At 33.1% G+C, this 27,591-nt stretch overlaps 1 protein-coding gene across 1 annotated transcript in view; it reads right to left on the bottom strand.

Moving 5' to 3' along the window:
- LOC145667972 (sodium-coupled monocarboxylate transporter 1-like) overlaps positions 1-27,591 on the bottom strand; it is a 110,873-nt gene that overhangs the window by 68,723 nt on the left and 14,559 nt on the right. Inside the window, exons 5-6 of the mRNA XM_081735397.1 lie at positions 26,181-26,232; positions 23,044-23,111 (exon numbers count right to left, since the gene is read on the bottom strand). Of these exons, the coding sequence (XP_081591523.1) occupies positions 23,044-23,111; positions 26,181-26,232 (120 nt within the window). The remainder of the gene's footprint in view (positions 1-23,043; positions 23,112-26,180; positions 26,233-27,591) is intronic.

The raw sequence follows: 27,591 nt of genomic DNA, 5'->3' as shown, positions 1-27,591 counted from the left end.
AGATGGTGTTTCACACTACGCACACCAGCCTCCCACAAACCACCAAAATGAGCGGAAGAGGGGGGATTGTAATGCCATCTTATGCCCTTTTCGCTCTGGTAGGACGATGTCAGCAGGTTTCCCTTCGTATGCACACTGTCTCTGAGCTCCTTATTGGCTCCTACATAATTCTTGCCGCAATCACTATACATATCACTAGGGAGCCCTCTTCGAGATACAAAGCGTTTTAACGCCGCTAAAAATGACGCACCACTTGCGTCAGACACTAGCTCGAGGTGTATTGCTTTAGTGCAAAACATACGAAAAAGCGATGTGTGCTTTGTATTTCATACGGCTTCGCCCATGACTGTTTTTCAATAGCAACGGTCTCGCATAGTCTACACCTGTGTGAGAAGAGCATCTACTAGGGTTTACACGAGCCGGGGGTAACGGTCCCATAATTTGAGTTTCTGTTCTGGTCTCGAACCGATGACACCTTACACATTTTCGAATGATGTTACTTACTAAATTTCTCGCACCAACAACCCAACATTCTTTGGCGAAGAATGGAAAAAACTTGTTGAGGACTCCCGCGGAGCGTATTGAGGTACTCCCTTTGAATTAAAAACTCTGTAAGCTGGTGTTGTTTTGACAATAAAACCGGATGCCTTTTGTCTATGGTGATTTTTGCATTTTGTAGTTTCCTCCAACACGCAAAAGCCCCTTACTATCAATGAAAGGAGTTAGACACAAAACACAACTTTTGGGTGGGAGGGATTAGCCATTTTTCAAGCATTCCAGTTCCTCAGGAAATGCTTGCTTTTGAACTTGTTTCACTAGACACCTTAAAGAACCTTCCAGTTCTTCTGCTGTTAATGGGCCTTGAAGCTTCTGAAGGAGGTTTCTGCAGTTGTAGACAAAGCGACGACATCAGGCTACAAACACGTTTCAGTTTGAGCAGAGATGAATAACGTCTAGTGATATCATCCACTGTAGCTGCACACATAGCACTGACACACCTTTTTTCTTTCTTCCGTCACCTTGTAAGATATGAGGGGTGGTCCTGCAGCCGTTGGCAAGGCTGCATCATACAACCAGTTGGTACACTTCCACCATAATGAATGACACAATAATTCACTAGGGTTCACACCCCTGGAGGCACAATCAGCAGGGTTTAGCAAGCCGTCTACAAAACACCATTCCGCTGCATGAGCTGTTTCTTGTATTTCCGCGACACGATTCGACAATGTTTTACATTTGTCAGGGGAAGAAGTAATCCATGCCAACACAACCTGTAAATCGGTAAATGCTTTTACCTCTTGCACCTCAAACACAAGGGAATTTGAGATTGCGTTGAGCAACTTCGCCAGCAATAATGCAGCGCACAACTCCAATCGAAGGAGAGAAACAGTTTTAAGTAGAGCCACCTTTGTTTTTGCAGCAATTAGGTGCACACTGACCGTTCCGTTTGAAAGCTCGGCCCGAAAATACGCCACTGCAGCATAAGCCCGCCCGCTGGCATCTGACAAGCCAATTACTTGACATTTTTGAGTGTTGGGAGGTATGATGCACCGCTCAACCTTTGCTTCCTCAAATAGGAACAGTTCCTTGCAATATTGCTTCCACTCCGCGCGTATTGAACGACTGTAGAATCACCTTCGCCTTGATGGTTACCGGTGAAAGAAAACGAAGTGGATCGAGGATATTGGCGATCTCAGATAGTATCATGCGATTGGTCAACACGTCGCGCTGCAAGAGGGAGAAACACTGAATCCAAACTCGTGACTGACCTGGGACCACTGCACCCCAAGGGTCTTGATGGTGTTGTCATCGTTGAACTTAAAAGGAACAGACACTTCGCGCATAGAGACAGTACGGCTTCTAGCACTTCCGGTTCACTGGATGCCCATTTTCGCAACTCGAAGCCTGCTTTTTTCAGCAACTGAATTAGCTGTTGTTGGAGCTCGATCGCTTCGCCCACGTTTCCCAGAAAATCGTCCATAAAGAAGTCCTTCACTAGTACACTTGCTGATAAGGGACAACTTTCACCTTCATCTGTTGCTATCTGTTAGAGGCACCTAGTAGCTAAAAAACTAGCAGAGGCAGTGCCATACGTCACCATTAATAATCGGTAGTCTTCTACAGGAGAGTTCGCGGAATTGCGCCATACAATTCTTTGAAAATTAACATCTTTTCTGTTTACTATAATTGCCCGATACATTTTGGCAATGTCGCGCATAAGGCCACTTGATGTCCACGAAATCGCACCAAAAGTGGGAAAACGTCGTCTTGTAGCTACGGGCCCATCATTAGCTGTTCATTTAGAGAAATCCCGGATGTTGTCTTCGCACTGCCATCAAAGACCACTCGTATTTTTGTTGTTGAACTCGCGGGTTTTAGAATTGCGTGGTGGGGGAGGTAACAGCTCTTCTCAGGTACCACGTTCTTCTCTTCTGGGGGAATAAGCTCCATGTCCCCCTACCTCAGATATTCTTCCATGAACGCACGATATTGTTCCTGAAGTTGAGTTTGATTTGCTAACTTTCGTTCACAATGTAACAATCTTCTGACTGCAGTGGCACGTGATTTTCCCAAGGGCGATGCATTCTCCTTGAATGGTAATCTCACTACATAACGGACATATTCGTCACGGTAGTGAGTATCTGCAAAATGCTTTTCACAGTTGTTCTCTTCTTCGGACAAGTATTTTTTGGAAGTAAGTTCTTCTAGCTCCCAAAACTTACGAAGGGTTGTGTTCACTTCACATGACGCACGATATGGCGCCACTGTTACGGCTCCACTTGTGGTACCTATGCTACCAGATAGCACCCAACCAAGGACATTCTCTAGAGCTACGGGTGTACCCGGTGGTCCAACACGCTTTCCACCGAGCATTAATAATGGAAACACATCCGCTCCAAGAAGCACGTCAATCAGGCCCACTATATTGTAAGTGGGGTCCGCTAGCTTTAACACTTTCAAATGTGGCCAATGTGAAACACTGGCACAGGGTTACTTTGCGAGATCACATGTTACCTTCTACACTACGATCTCTCTTGTTTCGAATGTTTCGTTCATCTGACCTAACGGCTGAAACTACAAGTTCACCATCGCTTTTGCAGATCCTATCCCTGCTCTCGTTATGCCCGAGATCACAACACTGGATTTTATTTTTTATAGTTCGAGGTTTTGCACGTATTTTCGGTTAAAAACTAGTCTCTGACGCACATTCTAGCAGAGCTCTGTAGGGATATCACACACTGTTTTTTCCCTTTATTTTCACAATCGCTGTGCACAATAGAACATGGCGGCACACTTGCTTCGGAAGCAAAATGTGACATGACACTAGAATCATGCTCTGGTAAAGCATCATCTCGTTCGAAATGTAACATTGTATTGTGCTTTCTGTCAGACTTGCGGCAATTTCCGGATGAACAACTGTCCTTCCGACAAGACTTGCGCATAGAATTGAAAAACAAGTTCTTCCCTTTCACGAGAGCGATACGCTCCGCCACTGAACGTTTGACGAACTCGGAACATTTGTATAGTGGATTGTTTGAATTAGAAAGTTCATACAAACTTTGGGTCCGTTGTGCAGTTGTCACATGAGAAGATGCTAGCCTCTTTTCTCGGTTTTCACTGTATCACTGCTTGCGGAGTGTCGAGTCTTTCCGTTGGTTGAAACAGGGAGAGCGCGGACTCTGTTGTCCAGAAATGCCGCCAGCTTGTCGAAAGATGGCTGTTCACTGGAATTTAACAAAAGTTCCCACTATCTTCGCGTCTCACTGTCTAGTTTATCCGCGGTTTGATAAAGTAAAACTGCGTCCCAGTGCTTCACTGGTTGCTCAAGCACTTTCAGCGATCGAGTACACTCCATCGTTGTGTCAATTAATTTGCGCAACGCTGTTGCCGATTCTTGCTGGATGGATGGTTGCGTAATTAAGCGTTTGAGAATTGAGTTCACAATTTCACGTTTATTGTGATACCGCGCGTTCAGAATTTACCATGCTTCTTTGTAATTACTGTTCGTAATTTGCATCGCCTGAAGGAGTTGGGCTGGCTTCCCCTTCAGGGATGTTTTTAGATATTGCAGTTTTTGAGCACCAGATAATTTATCGTTGCTGTGTACTGAGGCTACGAACAAATCGTGGAAGGAAAACCACTCGAAGAAATTGCCTGTAAATGTGGGTAACTGTATTTTTGGCAATTTCACCTCACTAATTTGCTTTGTTTCTGAAGAAGAAACCGAATTTTTTCCCACAACTTGTAAATCCCTTAGCACCACACATATCTTCAGTAATCTGTTGTCCATCTTCGCTAGCTCTTCTTCTTCTTTTTTTGAAACTGCTCGTCATTTGAAATGGTTTCAATCTCAACCAGAAGTTTCGAACAATCCCGTTGTAGGTCACTGAACCTTCCCTGGTAAACCGCAATGAAGCTGGTTTCTGTTGCCGATAAAGCAGCGATCGCTTTCTCTTCCCGCGTGATTTTTGCTTTGAGAGTCCGTTTTTTGATTGCTAGAGCTTCCATAGTTATTTGTTCGCACGACACAAACATTTTAATTGAAATCACTCACACTCTGTCTGTAATGACTGTGTCCTACACTGATCCACGAGCGAAGGACCATTAAATATGTACGTACAAAACAAAGGTATTTTGCTATGCACATATATTAAAATTAAAAGGTCCTATACTAAATATATATTATTTAATAATAACTGGATCAAACAAATATAGAACAAACTAAATTCAAACTATGGTAGCGATATTGTCTACTAAACACTGTAGGCACGACGACAACCACACGCTCACATCATAGGGACACACACACACAAAAGCAACTGGTCTAACGGCTCTTTTTTTTAAAACACACTTGTCCGTCCAAAAAAAAGAAATTCAGAGGGTTGACAAAAGGGAACCCCGGAACCCTCTGCAGGAGGGAAAAAGTACTATTTAGAGACCATATCTTCAAGGAAGGGCGATCAGCACGAACAAGCACTTTACAGAGAAAGTTTCTTCAAACTTTTTTCCTCGAGTCAGTGAATGGTGGACAATCTTTTGCTTCATACAGTAATTAGCATATCTGACCTCTCACATTCTCAAGTTAGCAAAACTGTTAAGATTTAGTCTTTTAGTCTAGATTACACAGTCTTTTAATTTCCCTCGAGCTTCACATATTGCTAGGGTTTTGCGGTAGCTCACTGATAGAGCGTTCTGGTGCGTGAGGCCTTTAGTTTGATCTCAGCTGGCGCCAATTGAGTTTGTAGTAAACAAACACCGTGTGCGTGGGTATTTCCCAAGATTCTAACGTTTCCTCCCAATCCTTTTGTTTCACAATTAGCACTGATTTCGTCGTTAACATATCATTTAGCTTTGTTGCATAATCATTAAATCTTAAACTACACGTAAAACAAGATACATCTTGCTCATGAACTCACAACAGCAGAATGCATACTCAAGCAGAGACACACACCACCTCTTGTCTGAGAAACGCTCTATAGCAGATGGTGAAACAGTTTTCGAGGCTCAGATACGAATGGTTAAAGAGACGTGAGAACTTTTATCGAAGAAAATCAAACTATCTTGTTCAAAGCTTCCATTTAATCTGAGTTTAATAAAGATTATCATATGCGTTTAATGATACTACTCGTAACCCCATTATCGTTGAGATGCATAAGGAATCAGATAGTAAAAATGTAAAATTATTCAGTGTTCCGAACTTCTAGATTAACTAATCTGATATTTTTTAAAGCATAACATATCCCTTCAATGCACCGTGTAGCTGATTAGCTAGACACTTAGTTCGTGCGTGTAAATCTCACAATAGTTGTTTCTTTCCGTAAGTGCATTTTGTCGTAGCTTATACATATTCGGTTTTAGGAAGTGCTACAAGAAAACGTCCGTAGAATGCAACATAATTATCATGTGTTGAATTTGAATGTGTCTTGTTCACAAGTAATTAAACTTTACAACAGACACATGGGAGAGATTGACTTGTTTGATACCGTTATGAGTAGACACAAACTACTTATGAGATCTGGCAAATGGTACCTTAGGCTATTCTATCATCTTCTAGAGATGGGAATTGTGAACTCATGAAATCTGTAGATTTATAGACGAGCAGGAGAAAGCAAGAGGACCACTACAACTATGAAACGTAGTCGATTTCGCATGAAAATTGCTAAATGCTTATATCATATTCATATTCTCAAGAATTCCATATATGATAATACTGTGAAGGCCTCTGAAGAACAAAATAACTATTTTGTTTCATCACAAAACTGTTTTGTGAAGTGATAGTTAAGTATTACGTTTTAGTTATTTTATAGTAAAATATATAGGAGTAGTGCCATTGATACCAGTTTAAACACACCCTCCGTCCCAGTACTTTTGGCAAATATTATTTAACACAGAAGGTTAGCGCAAATACAATTCTAAAGTGAGATTTGAGTAGGGTGCTTTGCGCATAGGCTTTCATGACATTTAAAATCTTAAAAAACTTACATTTAAAAACTACATTACACTATACATAATTACATTTTTACTCTATCCCATAATGTTCTCCTGACTGTTCATAGCTTCTGGACCATCTCTTGAGTGCCTACAACGTTTAGAACCCCCGTTATGGCAGTGCTTTGACCAGCACAGAAGGATAGCGTAAAGTATTTAATAATTAGAATGTTAAGTGCTTTGAGCTTAAAGCTAAATACTGTACATTGTGCCTATAACTCCTAATTAAATTTACTTTATTATATTGCTTCCTTTGATTAGCAAAACAGTTTTTGTTTCGTTCAAATTGGTTCACAGATGGTTGTATAATGAGAAGTTGAAGTTTGGAATGATGGACATAAATAATTCTATATATTCTCTTATCTGACTTGCTGCTACATATATATATATATATATATATATATATATATATATATATATATATATATATATATATATATACTTTTGCATTCATTCTTCCTCAAGACAAAGAGAAAAAAAAATACGTGACTTGCTTGCATCATCATACGCTCGCCCACACTTGCATTCTCTTAAGTCAACCGGAGCAGCTGCAATATGTTTTCTTCCTTTTTTGCTCTATTTTTCTAAATGCAATACAGGTTGCATAATACTACATAATGTTAATACAACTAAATAATCTTACTTATCTTGAAACTGTTAAGCTTAAATCTTAACAATGTATTTTTAAGCATTAAGTAGTTAAAATCCTTATTAAATTTAATAAGATCGAATCGCAAAATCAATCTAGTTATAACAAAAAATGAAATAACTATTTTGAATATTTTATATTTAATAAATCACGAAAAAGTGTGTAATTTGTGGAGAATTAAAACAATACCAAGAATTTGCTCGATTGGAAATACAAGACGAGACGAGTGTAAAGCATGCTGAAATAAAATGAACAAACAAAACGATGAAACAGAAAAAAGGTGCGCGTATGCTTATAATGCTGTAAATTATGAACAATTATCTGAAGATGAATTAACAGACTTACAAAACGAACTGAATTATATCAAAGTAATGTTTTTAGAATTTTACATCGACTATAAGAATGGAAGAGTTCAACTTGATGAAAGAGCAAAATACCACCTCCATAAAATAAACGAGCTGTGGAATAATGCTTTGCCCTACAAGAATTTAGACTACTATGTCAGTTTTAAGAAACATCATATCTTTATCAATCATATTAATAATAGCAAGTGGAATGATTATATAAAAGCATTTTTTAAATGGAGGGTAAGGATGATGCCTTATTCACATTGGGAGTAAAGATAAATAAACTACTGTTTTATGAAATCACTCATAAAACCCTTAAGTCTATTTAGCTCTTATATTCGTTGTGTTTCTCTTTCTCGTCTGCTCTTAGTGTATTGATCATATGACTCTTTTAACTCGAGAATCAAATCTTCTTTCCTTAATGTTATCTTATAATGACCCCAAGCTAGAGTATGTATACCATCATTCAATATATATCTCTTGTCGTCATAAGCACTTAAAGCTAACTTGTTTTCTTCTACTGAGAATACATTATGCTTTTTACTACGAATATGATTTTGTAATTTATATAACTCTTTCTTTTCTAAAACACAGTTCTCATAATCCTCAAATAATAGACCTGTTATAACTACACTTTTCTTTATACCCCTTTGCGTTTTCTAATCGGATCATCCTGATCTCCCCCTTTGTTTTTAATACCATACATTTTTGATTTTAGACCGACAACCTTCTCTATTACAACACCTTTCCGTTCGTCTTTAAATTTTCCTAATTCCTTTTTATTAACTAATTTCAATCCATATTCATTGTCTTCTTTATAATCAGAGGTATCTAAATATTTATATATATCTTTCATATCTTCGTAAAAGTCTTCTGTTTCTATATGTGCTATAACAGAATCAGTATCAGTTATTAACAATTTTACATTGTCTTCATATCTCTTTTACAAAACATTGCAGTAAAAGTCATACAAACATATTTTAGAGATATCTAATACTGCCATCCCTCCATAGATAGGTTTGTTAAATGCAATTTTAGTTTTATACATATGAATAGCAGTTAAATTCTCAGAGAATATCGTTCTATTTTTGAAGCTAGGTTTAGCTTCTAAATCCTCTAACAAATTTTCATTATGTACTAATCTTATAATTATTCTTTTTCTTATATTTTCCATAGTTTTACCAAAAACAGCATTATTAGCCAACTTATAAAAATCCTTCTCAAATGCATTCTTTGCTTGTGATCGTATATTAGTATTTAGATCTATATATTTCTTTAACCAGGTTGATTGTTTAAATGTTATTATCTTATGTATTTTTTTAAACTTCATTCCTTGTGACAAATAGAATTTAAGGTTTTGATACTGTAGTATATAATGGTTTTTATTATATAGAGTGGTCAAGAACTTTGGAAGCTTTCTGTTATTAATGTAGTTTTCTGGAGCTAAGGGAAAATCTGAATGTTTATTATGGAGTTCCTTTGGATATTCTAAGTCCATTTCTAAAATGTAACCATCTTCAGAATCATCTTTTGTTTCTAGTATTGTTTTTGCTAAGTGCTTTTTATTATACTTATTAACATATATCCATTGAAAACCTCCATACTGCATGTGATGATTGATCGACCAACCATACTCGTTATTTGCATCCATGTAAGTTAGATAAGAGCTGTTTTTCTTATTGTCAAAGTTATCTAAGTATTTATTATTAGCAACTGCATATCGATTTGAACATTGAGAGATTCCACCTCTTATACCTTTCTCTATAAATAGGAATTCGTCATATTCAGTCAATAATTCTAATTTTTGTTTTGTCATCTCTAACATTGCATCACAGAAAAAACCAGGGCCGCTAAGATACCACGCTGGATCTAGTTTATATGTTTTAAGAGCTGTATCTCTGAAATTTTCAATAATATCTGTTAGTTGAGGAACATCGGTCTTATTATAAAATTGAGTATATTCACTTAGTGTTTTTAAATTAAATTTTTTACAGACTTTTACATGATGGCCATAACGCTCAATACTCATTTCCTCTCCAGCTAATCTGTTTCTAAATTTGTCTCTAGATAATGGAACTGGTTCTTCTAACTTTTCTTTAAAATCAACAAAATCATATGGATAATCTCCTTTAGTACGAACTAATTCAAGCTGATTCCTTGGAAAAAACTTTAAAATTTCTCGAAATTGTTCTAGCTTCAAATTCTTTGCTAACTCTGATAAGCCTTTTAGTAAAAATCTGAATGAATCAATGAATCTTAACTTGATAGATCTATCTTTTCCTTTTGCATCCTTATGCCGAATGGTTTTTGAGAATGTAATAGTTTTCTTCAGTGTTAGCTATTACATCTATTTTTCTTTCTCATCCCCACCTCCTAAACTTTTTATAAATAAATACGCATTATACCTAGAGAGATTGTGGAAATATACAGGAATAAATCTTGAATTTGTATATTTTATATTACAATAACAATGAGCAGCAGCTCTAAATTTATCTGTTAAATGATCATGATCATATACTTTTGTTTTGCGTGCATTTCTACTATTTTTAAGCTTTTTATATTCTTTCTTACATTCTACTAGGACTTCTTTAATCTCTTTTCTCTGCTCTTTTATCTCTGTTATGCTGTCATCCTCCTCGTCCTCTATTTTAAAATGATGTTCTTCTTCCAAGTGTATAGATCCTTCTTTTACCTTTTTCTTTAAATACTCAATTTTAATCTTTAAGCTTTTTATTTTCTTCACTAATAAACGTTTCAGAGCTTCAAGACTTCCTTCACAAATATGGCATATTATAGCTGACTCATATATCTCTTCTTCTTCCTCAGATAATGGAGTCATAGGTGTATAAGTATCATATATTTTTGCTATTTTGATTACTTCATCTGTTAACCTTTTTATAAGCTCATCTGCTACATTATCCCCTATGTATTGTACGGGTCCAGATTTATAGGAATCCAAAGTGCTTATTACATAGTAAGTAAAACCATTAGGTTCATGTAGTTGGTAATCATTTGAGTAGGATCTTTCAGGATCAGGTTGACATGCACTTATTCTTCTTAATATTGATTCTAAGTCTGCTATTATTGTGAATGGTATTCTTAAAGAACGCTTATCATTTACAAATTCCAATATCTTATTCCACTCTCTAGGCAAAATGATCTTAGGGGCAGAATGTAAACCACAGTATTCTGCATGCCGTTTTATTAATTCTTCAGATTCAAAATGCTTAGCTAAACATCCCTCATATAAAAATCTCTTTTGTCCATCTTTTGTTATTTGACTTCCAACCAGCGTCCATAAATCTTTAATCAAACAGTATCGTGTTTTATCCCTTTTCTTTAAACATAAAAGACGAATATAGTTTTGCTTTCTTTCTTTGGGTATTCTAAGTGGGTAGATGTTTTCATTATCATCCATGGTAAAGACACTGATAAATATATTTGCTCTATTTTCAAATTTTGCTATATCAGTAATTTTTACAGGAAAGGGAATATCTTTAAAATATTTATCCTATTCTTGCTCATATTTTCTAGGAACTCTTTATGGATTTCTATCAACAGGATGTAATGCTCTTAGAACAGACCATATGAAGCATTTTTGATCTTTGTTTTTAATATTAATGCATGCTCTTCTTCTTTGAATTATTTCTGGAAGTTCTATATATGATGATCCATTCATTACTAGGTATTTGTTAATTCTTCGCTCAAGATAGTCAAAAGAATGCAAAGTCCAACCCGAACCCTTTCCTTAAAACTCTTCCATCTCTGCCCTAATTTTTCTAGTTGCATTTTTATAACATTCATTTAAAATCATCAGTGAATATAAGTATAAAAGACTTACTTAAACACGAAAACATTATTAATAAGTATGGTGATATACTTTTCTGGGACAAATTGTGTGAACCAAGGTATGGTTCAAAGTTTTATCCTCATTTAAAACCGGAATTCGTATTAAACCATAAAGAACATACAAGACAACTTATTCATTGGGATTACTACATGCATGAATATGCTCGACAAATGACTGAAGATTTTCTTAATGAGTTTAAAGAAGAAGTTGATTGGTTTGCGTTCAGTAAAAATTATCTGGGAAAAGTATTCAAAGTAGCGGGCTATTGAGGTTTGTACACAATTCAGAGAATATTTACATTGGAACACACTCTCTCGCAAAATAAATTTTTTCAAATTTATGTTCCTAAAAACCTTTAAAGACAAACTCAGTTTTAATATAGTTTCTATAAATTGTTGCATCACAGGAAAAAAACTAACAGCCTTCTTAAGAGAATTTGATTCTCTTATTGATTTGCAAGCTTTTACATCACAGCTAGACGAACCATACGTGAGAAAATATCAAAATAAAGTTTATTGGCCAAATATTAGTTTAAACGATAAAAGCGAAAAAATCATTCTTGAGTTTGAAAGCAAAGGTTTAGAATTAAACAAGATAATATAGGCTTGTTGGGATAGGAAGTTCTCTGAAAACTTTCTAATGAAAATCAGGGACAAGATCGATATGTTTAAATTCTTAAGAGTAAATAAGCATGTTCACGATTCCCTCAAAAACAAACTAATACTACTTTCGACAGGTTTACGCTTAATAAAAACTAAGAAGATTGCCCAATATGTAAAGAAAGAAAAAATTTATTGTGTAAAACAACATGTAAGCGTGTGTTCTGTGTTGAGTGTATGCTTAATTGGTTAAGAAATAAAACACTTGTTAATTGTGTAGAACAGTTATTACAATCAATAATAATAATAATAATAATAATAATAATAATAATAATAATAATAATAATAATAATAATAATAACGAATATCCTGAAGAAGATATGATATTTGATAATCCGTTTTATTCTGATAATCCGTTTTATTCTGATGCTGAATATTATACTGAAAAAGGAGAAGAAGAAGAATAGACTGAGGATAGTACATTGGAACCAGCAACAGTGAAGATTGATGTTGAGTAACTTGTTTTAGTTTTAAATTTGTTAAGATTTTATGGAAATAATATTCATAAAAGTTATATCGAAAGTTCTTACATAGGATTAGATATTAACCGATCATATAAACAATCAATTTCTTTAACCAAATCTTCTTCTGATAGGGATGTCCAAAACTCATTACCCTTACCTTTACGAATATCTAAACACAAAATTCGCTGTTAATTGTCTCTTATACTTAAAAAACAAATCAATAACAAACTCATCATCTTCTTCTCTATCCTCATTCTGTAAGTCTACTTGATAACCATGCGAAATAACACAATCGTATTTTTCTTTTGCTTTATTCAGAAGGTAAATCGAGTTTGGGTCTGGTTTTAGACAACATAGTCATGTTGGGATATTTTTCTTGGAGGCATTGTAATCTTGTCTTTATATTACACTCTTGAATTCTTCTAACCCAATACCTGTAACTCTCGTAGCTCTGTAGTTGTTCTCTTTTGTCTATGTCGTACTTTTCTAATATATTTTGTAGTTGAATAGGGGAGAGAATCTTTAATAATAACCAGCTTGTGTACTTTTCCTGGATCTTCTATATATGGTGCTCCAATCGCTTTAGGATATTGATTTTCAGTTCGCATTTGTTCGTTGCTAATACGTATTTGTTCCATTGATCGCTCAACTTCATCTACTCTTCTGTGTAATTCTCCAATATCATCATGGTATTGTGTAATGTCTTGGATGAAATAGTTAATGACAATCTCGTTGCATTTGATGTAAAACTCAAGAGATAGCCATCGAGATATGTCAAGAATTAGTTCCTTGCATACATATGTTCCTCTTATTTCATTCCATACTTCTTCTTTACCACTTGTTACCTTCTTAATAATTTCATCAGCCGGAATTACAGCTATGGAAATATATGCTATGAGTTCTTTAGTTTGTTTTCCATCCAATGTTTAAATTCTTTTCCACCATTTTGACATAACTTAGTAGCGTTAAAGTATCCTGTAGTGTTATCTATAATCAATTTGAAATCACCAAACAAACCATACCAATAGTTATCTTTAATCTGTTCGTAGTAAATATCATTTAAACTATCCATAGTACTCATATTTATTGTTTAGAAAATATTTTTTAACTTTATTTCGTTACCAGACAGTGTTACGTAAGATGAGTTTCTGAAGTGGCCCGAATTCGGTCCACTTAGCTTGTTATTGTAGTATTCTAATATTTCATTTGAATCTTTATTGTCTAACCATTTTTTAATCTTCTACCCCCCCATTGCACACAATTTAGTAGCATTGAAGTAACCTGTTTTCACCTTTTATGGTTATTATTACATAAAAGACAATATTTAAATTTACACTACAACATTATTTTTATCTATCCAGCTATTATGTGAATCATTCAAATCCTAACCATTTAACGTATATTTTGTCACCTTGTTTCTCAACATCCTTTTCACCATGTGTTCATCTTTATGTTTCGCCTTTAATAGTTCTGGTTCATAAAATCTATCATGCACATCTTCTTCTAAATCTTTAATTCTATAAGTAGGTGGATTAGATGGACTAACTTCGCTAGTAACAAACATTTCTGTTGACCAATTAGGGGTATATCCTTTCTCAAATAACCCTTTCGGTTTACTTATACGATCATGATCAAGAATCTTATACTGCGGCTTAACATGCTTATGTTGTTTCTTATACATTTTATCCAATATTGTTTGCTCGTTGCTTTAGTAACTTCTATAGGCTTTAAACCAATTGTTCTAAGCATACGATTATTATAATCGCTAACTAGTGTTGGTAATATCTCTATCCATTTATAATTTCCTTGTGTTGTAAGCTTCTTCCACATGTTTTGTTTAAGTGTTCTATTGAATTTCTCAACAACAGAAGCTTTTTTACCACTATAGGTTGAGTAATGATTAATCTTATTTTCCTCCATCAACTTCTTAAATTCTTTATTGAAAAACTCTTTGCCTTGATCAGTTACTAGGTTTTCTCGTTGTTCATATGGATTCAAATGCTTCTGTATCATTCTTACCGCTCTTATCTTTAACAGGAACAGCAAAAGCATATTTCGAAAACATATCTATAATCGTTAGCAGATACTTATAGCCTTTGTTTAACTTGGAAACACATTTTAATACTCCACTATCCATTTCCACAAGATCTGCTTGCCATAAATCATCTATACTTTTAACAATAATACTTAGCCTAGGATAATTCTTTCTGGAAGGTTTGTGAATTTCTTCTATAATGTCTTCTCTAATACCTTCACCTTCTTCTAGTCAATCTTTCTTTTTAACGAGTTGAGATTTAGTAACACCACGTACAAAACGAATACCTTTCTTAATATATCTCCCATTCTTTGTTTGTTCTATTCTAATGGTATTTTTCTTCGTATGTGTTGATTTCTTACACTTAACACAATACATCCTGTTTATTATATAGAAAATCATTTAAGTTCTCTTTCTACGTACATAATAACAGATAGTAATTATTCTTCTTCGAAAGCTGAATTTTTGTCTGCTTGGAAGGTAATTATATCACCATTTTTAACATCTAAAGGAAACGTTTCAACTAGAGTGTTACCATTATAGAGTCAACCATTATAGAGAAACTTATAACCATTGGATAGGTTAAATACTCTAAAGATGGGTCTTTAACATTCTTAGTTCTCAATCGACATAATAGATTTATAGTTTCTTTCTTCATAATGAACATACTTGCTTCTTTGTTTGATGTTTGGAAATCTTTTGTAAAAAAAATTATCTAACTGCAATTACATTTCCGCTTTGTATTTATTGAATTCTGATATAGGATCGTTTACATTAAACAAAAGATTTACATTATTATTAGTCTTTTTGATTTCTTCCATAAATTCTTTCCGAAAAGCGTTAATATCATCTATCTTTATGTATGTGTCTTGTAATGACTTTAATACATCTTCAAATTTGATTCTATCACTTTCTAATTGATTATTTATTGATTGAAGCTGATGAAAAGTTACTACATCTTGTTGATTAAATAGTCTTTTCTTTTTAAAATCAACCTATGTTGTGTTATTTGATGTTAAAACTTTATCTAGATCAATATGGTTTTTGAGCTTCTCTTTAGTACTTATATTCTTTAAAAATTTTAATTGTTCTTCACTAATGATATCATTCTTCCTACCTTAAACATTACCAAAGGTATCCATATTTATTATATACAAAATTTATATCTATTTCACATAAAGAAGAACAGTTATATGAGCTCCACCAAAATCAATCAAATCACCATTCTCATCTCGAATTGAAACTTTGAAATTATTCAATTTGTTTGATGTACTGGGAAAATATCTTTTCTCTAGGCTCGTATATAATTGGTTCTCTAAATTCTGCATTTGTTCTAAATGTTGCGATTAAATCTGTTTCGTTATGTGTTGTATCATTATGTTTTAGAATCATACCTTACGCTAAATCACAGTGAATATTTATAGTATCGAATGGGTGAAACTTTGGTATCTTATCTCCAACATGTTCTATTTTACTAGCCAAGTTTTTCTCGCTAAAACCTAATATAGTATTAATGGTATCTAAGATCATGTTGCAACTCTCGTTAAATATTTTAACTCTATTTTTCTCTCTGTTCTCAGTAAATTTAATATTTTTGAAAGGATCGGTGGAGTATGGAAGATTTGATTTAATATATTCTTCTAATTCTTTTAAATTATATTGACCAGGTTGAACTATGAGTTGTTTTGTAAGATTAGGAAAGTCAGAAATGTTACTACAAAATGTTAATTTATTATTTCTTTCTGTAATGTTTGGAGTTAAGTGTGTTGTGTAAAATCCTGCAAGAGCTATTTCTAGGTTGTCTTCAAATGGATAATGCAGACATGTTTAATAGAGATGTAAAACCATTTAAATTAAATACTTTCATATATTATATAATAAATAATAAAATGGATAATTGGGATATTAAAGCAAGGTTAACAGAAAAAGCCACAAAGAAAAAGAGGAACGGTGTGTTGCTACCTGATGATATGAGATGTCTAATAGTTGGGCCTAGTGGTTGTGGTAAAACAACGTTAACGATTGATAATTTCTTGTTAGCACCTGAATGGCTTAAATATACAAATGTTTACAGTTACTCTAAAAGTCTACATCAGCCTAAATATCAACAGTTAATACAACTTTTTCGGGAATAATCAGGAATGAAACATGGAAGAAGAAATTAAGTATAAAGTAGAAGAAATAGAATCTTTACCAACTACCCATTTTGGTAAGATTGCTTCGAGATATTATGCAACTAGAGATAAAAGTTTTAGAATACAAACATATAATGAAGACGGGAAAATCATACATATGATAGGGGATATGGAAGTTAAATTTCATGGTGATGATTTAGTTATTAATAATCAACATTACACAGGAACAGATGGTTTATGGGAATTACTAATAAAACATAATCCAAAAAACTATAATGAAGATGATATAGAAAAATATAGACAAATAGTTATTGATTCTAATGTACTATTTCATAACAGTGATCCAAATACAAGAAAACAACGATCTAGTAGAAGCGAAAAACAAAGAAATTATTAAACCTATTTGGGATAGACAGAAAACCAACGTTGGGTCCAACACCACCAAGAAAGAAAACAGGAGAGGGAATCAAAATATATAAGGAATTACCTAAGGAATATATATGGATGGATGATGTGAGAAAATTATTAGATAGCTTAATACTTGTAGATGGAGAAGAAAAAGCTGGAAATGATTACTTTTATAATGAGAAAGTAGGCATAATGGATATGACTAATTCTAAACTCTCACAATTTATTCCTAATGATCCGAAGGGTATAGGTTATTTGATAAATATATTGCATACGCTGCCACCAAAATTTTGGAATAATGAGAAGTATGGGAAAGGATTAATGAATAAAATTTTAAACATAAAGGGAATGCCAGAGTTACATATACCAGGTTATGAATTTTGTGGTCAGAAAGGTTTCTACAAGAAAGGTTAGAAAGAGGGGATAAAGGTATTAACCCACTTGATGAAGCTTGCCAAAAACATGATATATATTACAGAGACAATAAAGATAAAGCTTCTAGACATATTGCAGACAAAGAATTAGAAAATAAAGCTTGGAAAAAAGCTTTTGCTAAAGATGCTAATCTAATAAGTGAGAAACTAACTGCTCTTGGAACTGCTTTAGCTACGAACACAAAAGTAAGATTTGGTTTTGGTTTATAATTCTTTTTAGATTTAGGTTTTTATGTACTTTTTATGGAAATTTTTCATAAAAAGTTTTTATTATATAATAAATATGAAGTTGAAAGGTTTCACATTTACAATTCCTCACAAGGAACTTAAAGAATTAAATATTGATCACATTCTAACTAAGAAACAACTAAAACAAAAAAATAAACTAAGTAAAGAAAAATGTTTGTCTTTATCTCTTACTATACCACAAGTTAAGAAAATAAGCAAAGAAATGAGGACCAATAATAACAAAGTTCACTATGGAGGTTTTATATTTACTATTCCGACAATTTTAGCTTTAATAGCTGCTCTTGAATCTGCTACTGCTGGAGTTGCTTCTGTAGTCAAAACGGTAAAAGATGTAAAAAAGAATAAAGCAGAATTAGAAGAACAAAAGGAGACATAATTTAGCAATGGAAGAGAAACAAGGTGGTAAGCTTTCAAATACTTAAAGCCCAACAGAAAAGAAAAAGAAATCAAAGTCTTAAGTAATAAGGATTTAATACATCTTGTTAAACAGCTTAAGATAAGAAACTTTACAGGTGTATTTATGAGTGACAAATTAAGACGCTAAAGAAAAATGAGTGTGGTATTGTTAGTTTTGATATGTCTAAAAATATAGGAACACATTGGATTTGTTATTGAAAAGAAGGAAATAAAAGATATGTATTTGATTCATTTGTAGGTAATCCACCAGACACCCGTGAAATACCTTGGTCATAATATAGAGTACAGTAGCAATCGTATACAACATTTTAACGAGGTAATCTGTGGGCATTTATGTATTGTAGTATTAAACTATGCACAGATGGATATAGTTTTTCAGAAATCATTAGTCAGGTGAATAGCAATAAGGATATTTGGAGATAGAGTCATATGAATTAGAATCCTTTAAATCTAATCAAAAAACAATCGAAAATTCAAATAAACCAAACAGATCTATTGAGTTTAATATAGATGTTGGGGATGGGTTTGTTCATCGTTATTATGCTGATATTTATGTAAGTTTTGAAATTAGAGGTAGAGATGCTAATGGAGAATATAGTGCTGGTCAAAATATTAGACTTATTAATAACTTCTTCCTACATCTGTATTCTCAAATACAAGTTAGTAAGCCTGGACAGATATTGGATATTATAGATTATCCTGGTTTATCTTCGACAGCTGTACGATTTCAAATCCGGAAGCAAATCATTATGATGAATGTGGATGGGAAGGAGTTACATGGCGAAGAACAGATGAAGAATTAGTATTTTTAGTAAGACTTTTACCAGGATTTTGTTCTGATTATAAAGATATTATATAGAAAGGAGAATTGAAATATGTATTTAAAGCAAGTGATTCTGATGATAATGCATTTGCTATTTGGAAAACTAAAAAGCAGGATGGAACATATGAGAATGATCAACCACATCCAGGTAAAGTTAAGATTACAAATATGGAATTGGGAATGCCTATTGTTAATTATGAACCTAACGGTACTACCTTGATAAGATGTAACATGTTAAAAGATGGTAAGATTCCTATTTCCTTCAACACATATCAATGTTTTCAGAAATCAGTTACAGGCAAATATTTGGAATTCGATTTAACCACACAATTTAGCTCAAGTGAATTTGATATGCCTAATTTTGTGATTGCATTTTTCCAAACTAATAGGAATGATAACCAAGAAAGAGATTCAAGCCATTTTGATCATTATAAAGTACAGAATAACCATTTTCGTACTTCTACAAATGAGTCTTTCCTTTAGGATCTTTGAACTTAGGTTTTGAAAAGCATAAATATCTCAAAGCTTACGAAATGTATACGATATATAAGAGAGTTACAATTGGAAACACTAAGATGTTTTATTATCCCAAAGAGCTTTTAGAAAATATACCAATGTTTGTAGTTAACACAAGCAAGCATAAATCAGTAACTGTAAATGATAGAACTAATTTGAAATTGACTGTTAATTTTGAAAGCGATGTACCAGATAAAACGATTTGTTATATTGTAATAATTGGAAAGAAAAACTTTGAATATGATGTGCAAAAAGAAAAGATGATTGAGAAGATATAAATCAATTATATGTTTATTAGATTTTTGGTTTGTAAGTGTTTTTATAGTAATATCATAAAAACTTATTTAATAAAATGAATATTCCAGATAACATTCCACGAGAGAATTTAATTGCGTTCATTGAGGATACGATATTAACACTTCAAAACTTACTAGCAAAAAATAAGGGGAAATTTAAGGGATTAAAATGTATTTATGTTACTCTTATTGCATTTTCGATACAGCTTTCTGCTTCAACATGGTTTATAAATATATTTATTCCCGTTACAGTTTATTCAATTATTACCACAGCATTTGCATATACTTTTGCCGTTATCCCTGGTCTATCAACACGATTTAATATAGTTTCGAAGAAAGAGTATTATAAAAATATGGTTACTCAAATTGCTATATTTAAAGATGAGCTTAATATTATTAAAGTAATGAATGGAGAATTAACAGACGAACATAAAATACATTGTTGATAGAATTAACTATATATATATATATATAACGAGATAAGGTCAATACAAAAATGAACAAGTTTTAAAAGTTTTTGTACAATAAATACGAAATGACATCACAATTAAACAAGAAAAACAATATTACCATTTTAAAACTTGTTAAATTGCAAGATCAGGAGGAAGAAAAATCATACGAAGTAACCTTATGGAAATTGATACAAACAAAATACACAGGTGAAAGAGTAGTAGTACTTTCAAATGAAAAATACAAAACCGTATTACCCAGAGATATAATGAGGATACGGATCAAGTTTTAAAAGAGATGAAAACTAAGAAACTGTTTATGAGGTATGATGGAATGAAAGATGTTTTTAGTGGTTATAAAATGCACCAGCTCTTTTTTAAAAATGAATCTAAAAAATAACAAAAATGATTAAATTTTTTTTAAATTAATAAATTGAGTAGTTAGTATGGACCCTCAAAAGAAATTCATTCTTACTAATAATTTCAATGTAATTGTGAAAATTTTACATAAAAGGGGAAATAGTTTTCGAAATCAATGGTTTTTTATTCAGCTTGAACTATGACCAATGGACCGAGTTTAAGAAATCATTGTTTCCTATAGAGAACGAAATTAGCAGAAGATTCCATTACCAGTATCCAAACTTGTAAATTTAAGTATGTTTTAAGTGTTTTATGGTTATAAACTCATAAAAACTGTGATTTAGACATTCACAACGCATAAGGAAAAGCAGTACTTTTGAATGTCATTTGAATTTTAAAGATCCGTATTTAAACAAGGGAGATATTTGAGTATTTTAATAATATCCTTAGAGATATGCAGCCCACAATGCATTTGAAAGATAGTAAATGTATTTCTCTATTAATCTTCGTTTGAATTTTTAAAATCGATGAATATTTAACGAAGTTATAACAAATTCAAAATTTCGGGAATTTTTTACGGTTTATCTTTGAGTTTCCGGAAAATGTAATTCTTTGAAAAAAGTCATAAAATATTATGTACATTATGGTAGTATTTTTTATTTTTCAAAACTGACAAAAATTAGTAAAGTTATTAAAATTTAAAATATTATCCTTAAAGGTAGGCAAAGCGCTAAACGTAAAAAATAAGATCTTAAATTCTACCTCGACACCGGTTTGTATTTTCAAAATTGATCTATAAATAAGGAAGTTATAGGCATATTTCATTTCTACCCCTGAAATTTCAAAAGTTATGGATCCAGCAACGCTAGCCACTGTTAAGTATGCAACCCACAATACATATAGGGCTATCGAAAAATGTAATCAGATTGTCAAAATACTCAAAAGGAGCCGAGATATTGATCATCTTATTACTACTACATTTTGAATTTGCCGCTTCTATAAACACTTGTGCTTACGTGTTCTCTCTAAAGGATTTTGTGTCGGCAAGAGAACCAAGAGATATTTCGTTACGGATTCAATGACGTTATGTGTGACGTTGTCCAGCGAGGATAGAGTGCGTCGTCGGTACAGCGCCATCTAGTGAATTGAAAAAGTGTGCTTGGATATGTATGTGTCACGTTGTCCAGCGAGGATAGACTACGTCATCTCACGACTGCTAGCTAGAAGCTCTGTTGAAGGAAGAGAAAAGAAAATATGTTGGCGTGAGGAAAAGGAAAATAGAATCGGATTGTATGTCACGTTCTAAGAAAGAAAAAGAGAGAGGCTGTAAATCTAATACATACATATATATATTCTTGCTTCTCTCAACTGAAACTCTTGCTTGAGAATTGAATTGTATGTGTGTGTGTGTGTGCGAGAGTGTATATGTATGTAACAGCGAGTCAGATGAGAGAATATATACAATTGACTGTGTGCAACAGACTAAATTTTAACTTATCATCATTCAGCCATCTGTGAACCGATTTGGATCAAAAGAAAACTATCTGTTCAATCAAAGGAAGCACTATAAGTTATGTTTTCAAATGTAAGTTTTTTTATGATTTTAAATGCCATAAGCCTATGCGCAAAGCACCCTACTCAAATCTCACTTTAGAATTGTATTTGCGCTAACCTTCAGGGTTAAATAATTTTTGCCAAAAGTACTGGGAGGGAGGGTGTACTTAAACTTGTATCAATGACACTACTTATAGGCCTACATATCTATTATCTGTGAATGTGTAAAAGAAGTTTCTAACATGTAATATTACTAAAACTAGAAACAATCGTCAACCACAAAGTAGATATTGTGACACTGGTTGGAAGAGTAAACTATTATGTAGCTAAATAGCAACAAACAGTTAATAAATTATTAACCTAAATTTACTCCTAAGGTTTTAAATTTGTTTTCCTTTAATTTACCTTAAACTCTAGTCATGATATTTTTTTCAACAAAACAATCATGCATTTAAGGGTTAAGTACAAATGATTGATTTTTGTCACGTAGTGTATATTTTCCTTAGCGTTGTTCAATTGACTCGTTCCTAGCTGTTAAAATCTCTCAAAATTAAACAGGTAAATGAGAAATTTTCCTCATTCTATTTTTTCTTACTTAAATGATACAAGAAAATATGTTAACATTTGCCTTTAGCAAATTAAATGTAAAACGTAAAATACTACGAATTATAATTAGTAAGAATAAATGCAGAAAAGGAAAGAAAAAGTAATTATAAATTATAATTAAAATAATTAGAATGTATAGGATGTACTGCTGATATACGTAATACAATAAAAATATTTGAACCATTGCTTCAATTTTAATATATAATACGATGTAGCCAATAAAAGTAAACTATCCAAATTTCTCTTCTTAAAATTTTGCAATACAATAGTTTTATAGCAGCAATTGTCGATTACAATACTTACAATTGCAGTGTAGAATATGCATACGGCAGAAATTACAGGTGTTGTTAGGTGAACATTAACTCCAGTAGCTGAAAATCAAAATTCGTTATTTAGTAGGTATTACAATAATTTCTCAACTTTTCTTCGTATATTTGTCATTAAGTGACTAAAGACACTATATTGTTTTAGGTGACTCTTATAATTATGCATTTGGGAACAACGCCTTAACAATTTTGGGGGACGAATAACAATATATTATTTTTCTTATTAGTAAATGGATTACCTTTTGATTCTGGGTATTTATTTACAAGATCTAATGAACTTGTAAGAGTTTTCTAGAATATTGGATCGAACAGTAAGTTTGAACACGCGACAACTTTGTTGCTTATAGAAGTAATATTTCACACATTACATAAAGAGTGAAATGTCTTGTATGCTGTGACAATTGTAATCGGTTTCTACGACACAAGTTCTTCTGAATATTATGGATTTCCATAGATAACTTTAACAGCGGATATTGAACAAAAGTATTATTTCCAATGAAGATGTGATCCTTGACTGGTCTAGTTTCCAAATCTCAACTGCATTTGTTTCGACGGCTGTATAATTCTTACTGAATGCTTACTGAACGCTTTTTTAACAATGACTAGTTTCTAAACTTTAGGATTGTTTCTATTGTGAAATGAGGGAACATTAAATGCCAGTATGCTTATATTTAGAAACCGAGCAATGCATCTTATATATAGTTATTGAAAAAGAAGGGGTAGATTTAAACTATCTGTTCCTAATGAACGAAAATAGATAGAGATACATATGATATATAACTGAATAGAAGAAACTTCAAAGTATTATTTTATGCATTCAATATGAACACCGTTCGTTATGCGAAAAGGTCGAATCTGTAGTCCCTTTCTTGGCACAGACGAATTAGCTGGTCCCTGTTTATTGCAATCAGTGCTATGAAAATTCGATCTTTATGGCGAAGCAGCTGTTTGTTGAACTTACAGCGAACAGCACTGACTAGCTATTGAAATCAAATTAACATTAAATTCGGAGTAGAGGGATTTGAATGTCCATGAAGATTTCTTGAGATTTGTCCCAGTTAAAATACAACACGATTAGCTTTACCAGAGGCAATTATCACTAATCTGTCAGCTTTAGGCATTGACATAAATTACTTTCGTGGGCAAGGCTATGATGGTGTGAGTGTTATGAATGGAAGTTTCAAAGGCGTCCAGACTGAGGTAAAGGGACTTTATCCTCAGCCTGCTAATGTTCATTGTGCAAATTACGTACTAAATTTGGTTCTCTCAATGTCATGCACTGTTACATCGATTAAAAATTGCCCTAGTACTATTAAAGATATTGTTAGATTTTCCGTGCTTGTAAAAGAAACTTACTGGAAGGAAACATTAAGCACAGCTCACAAATTAGTTAAGGGAACAATATATTCCATACCCTACACTGACTGTGTGAAACACGCTGGGTATAGACTCATGAAGCACTGAATACGTTTATAGATATTTTTCAGATAGTTGTAATAAGCCTCGAACATATAGAAGAAACTGATAAAGAATGATCTACCATGTAATATTTTACATTGGAATTTTTAATCTCTTTCTTCGTGTGCGACAAAGTATTTTCTTCGACATATCCTCGTTCCTGTCACTTTAATCAGTAGAGTGTGATTTAATTTAGCGCTTATAACATGGAGGCATTGTTAGAAAAATTCTGCAGAAATACCGAGACAATGCAGATGAAAGTTCTAAGTCGATTTTTGAACATGCTGAAACGTTTTGTAAAGATTGTGGCGTCGACTTACGAAAAATACCAGGTCGAGTGAGCTAACAGACAAATAGAGAAAGCTACATGCAAAGTGACCAGAGATATTTTATTGTGTATCAATGTGTTACTTTATTAGATGTCATGTTAAATGAACTAACTGAGATATTTCAATCACACAAAAGCATCATTTACATGCTACAAATGCTAACGCCAAAATTTTGTGCGAGTGATTCGTGGAAAAGGATTTCATAAGCAGTGTTATTCTACAAAAAGCCCAATGCCAAGCCCAATTTCTGCAATCAAATCTGAATATGAAATTTGGAAAACAAAATTGTTTTATTTTCTTATTTAACAATCACCAGATACAGCTCGGAGGCCATTTTATACTCGGAATCTAACAACAACAACAACAATGGAAAGAATTTGGGAAGGTATCGTCCAAACCCTGTATAGTAGGCAATATCCCAGAATTTTCCTGGTAGAACTGGAGGAAGCCCTCGAAGTGCTCAGTTAGCACAGCAGGCAGCGGGAATCGAACCCACGACCTCCCTAAGGCGAAGCCTACACTCTACCACTTGAGCTAGTTCGGGAATTTGTTGTATCCGGAAGACTCCCTTCTACTGGCATTGAGACCTGAATGCATGTCATCTGTTTTTTCCCCCAACATTCACAATCTTCTCAAAATTCTGTATGCCCTACCCGTTACAACTGCTACTTCGGAAAGGAGGTTCTCCACTCTCTGGAGAGTGAAAACTTTCGGAACTTCCACAATGAAGACGGACTGAATGGACTGGCACTCCTTCACGTACATAGGAAAGTGAAAATCACATCACAACAAGTTATTAATAGATTTGCTATGCAACATCGGAGAGTTGATTTTGCCTCACAACAACTTTCTGTGAGTAATTCCAATTTTTATTTATATTTATACCGTACCTGCATAGATTGGATATTGCTGTGTTATTATTTGTATTTTATCATGTTGCACAGAAGAAACTTAAAACATTTTATGTTTCTTTAAGATTTTGTTTTAAATTACGACTTCTTTTCACGGAAAAGTAATGAATTTTCATGAGAAAATAGGGTCCCAAAAGGTTGAAATATTACAATTTTCTCACAACATTTCTGGGAAAGAGGTGCATCTATTTTCATATAAAATTTTAGCAGCTTTAGGTTCCTTTACAATTTTGGAACATTAATAACTAAATCATAATGGGCTGATGAATATCTCGAATTTCAGACCTATAAGAAAAGTATACATATCTTGTTATAATTATATATTGTGAATACACATAATTAAAATCTATTAAACGTACGTATGCAAATAAATATTTTATCTAGAAAATAATTGTAAAATAATATTACAATCTTACCTTGATTTAACGCTAGTGCAGGTAAGTAAATTACTAATGGTATGTATAGAAGCTGAAAAAAGACATGGAGAATTATGAAAATAATTAAGAAATAAATGTAATATTCCTCATATAAGTTTCCCTCATTTCCGGAAATAAGTTGCTCGTCATTAAAATTTTAAATACTGTAATTTTATTGAAAGCACAGGACGTATTTAAAACAGGAAGTATTCAAACGTCTCAACATTTACTTTCTCATCTCGCGAATTAAGGTTTAAAATCAAGTTTGATCCACAGATTTTTGTTTTAAAGAACATTAAGAAAATTATTTTCCAAAATGTAAGTAAAATAATAAAATAGAAACAAAATATAAAATATGAAAATAAAAATAATAAGTCTGGCTTCCAACTCTGATGGTCAGTAACTCAGAACCAAAGACTACACACCATAATATTTCAGTTGCTTACTAACCTCGGTTTCTACTACCAGTCCTAGTCTTTCCAGACAGTATTAGTTTAGGCGAGGACCAATTCTTCTAATGTGCATATTTATTTCTTCATTTGTTTCTGCATTTATGGAGTATAACTGCTTAATAATATTGTAATTTACAGAAGTTGAACGAAAATATTTTAGGAAACAACTACAAATTACCAAAGATAAGTGCATCAGTATAAGAAACGCTCTTAATTTTGATTTGGAATTTAACATCCCTTTCAACACCGAGAACATGCCTGTATGAGACGTAGATTCGAACAACAGGACCTCTTATTGGGAATCAACATCATATTTCCCGCGTACTCTTATTATGTGTGGGGAAGTTACCATACATGTTAGGATTTAGGTATGCATATATTAGTTTGTTGACTATAGTGAAAAACTATCTCTTTGTCGTTTTCTTTTTTTGTTTTCTAGTATTTCTATACATTCAAAAAGATAAATAGATAAGTTTCTATTAGATAAACTACCATTTATGTAAAACCCAGAACACCCTTCACAGAATTATTTTACTCATTAGCTATTTTCAATGCACTGGCTATAATCTGCAGACTTCAAGAACGTCTATCTATCATTTTGGAACGTCTATCTATCATTTCGCTGTTGGTTGTTCTATCAGAGTCACAGAAAACTTTCACGATTACAATGTTTGGAGCCCGTAGTAATCGGAAGGCAAAGTACGTGGTTATTAGGTTTCGTTCAACCCGAGAGAGTAAAAGCAACCGGTTGTCCTAAATCATCAATTTCCACTATCCTGATCATTTCTAGACCGCCGGTTGCTTGATACGAGCAGAAGTTCCTCCTGTACACCCCCTTCTACTGAAGCTAAGAAATGAACGTTTCTAGTAAAAGGTCACATCTCTTAAACTAATCAAGATATTAATGAATCTCTTTCTCCGGTTTTATCTGTAAGGTGTGCTTTACGATTTTGTCTATT

The sequence above is a fragment of the Thermobia domestica genome, chromosome 13 (genome assembly GCF_964235325.1).
Source record: "Thermobia domestica chromosome 13, izTheDome1.hap1.1, whole genome shotgun sequence".
Classification (NCBI taxonomy): Eukaryota; Metazoa; Arthropoda; class Insecta; order Zygentoma; family Lepismatidae; genus Thermobia; species Thermobia domestica.
The sequence above is the reverse complement of the archived record's forward strand: the minus strand, read 5'-3'. Positions and strand labels throughout refer to the sequence as shown.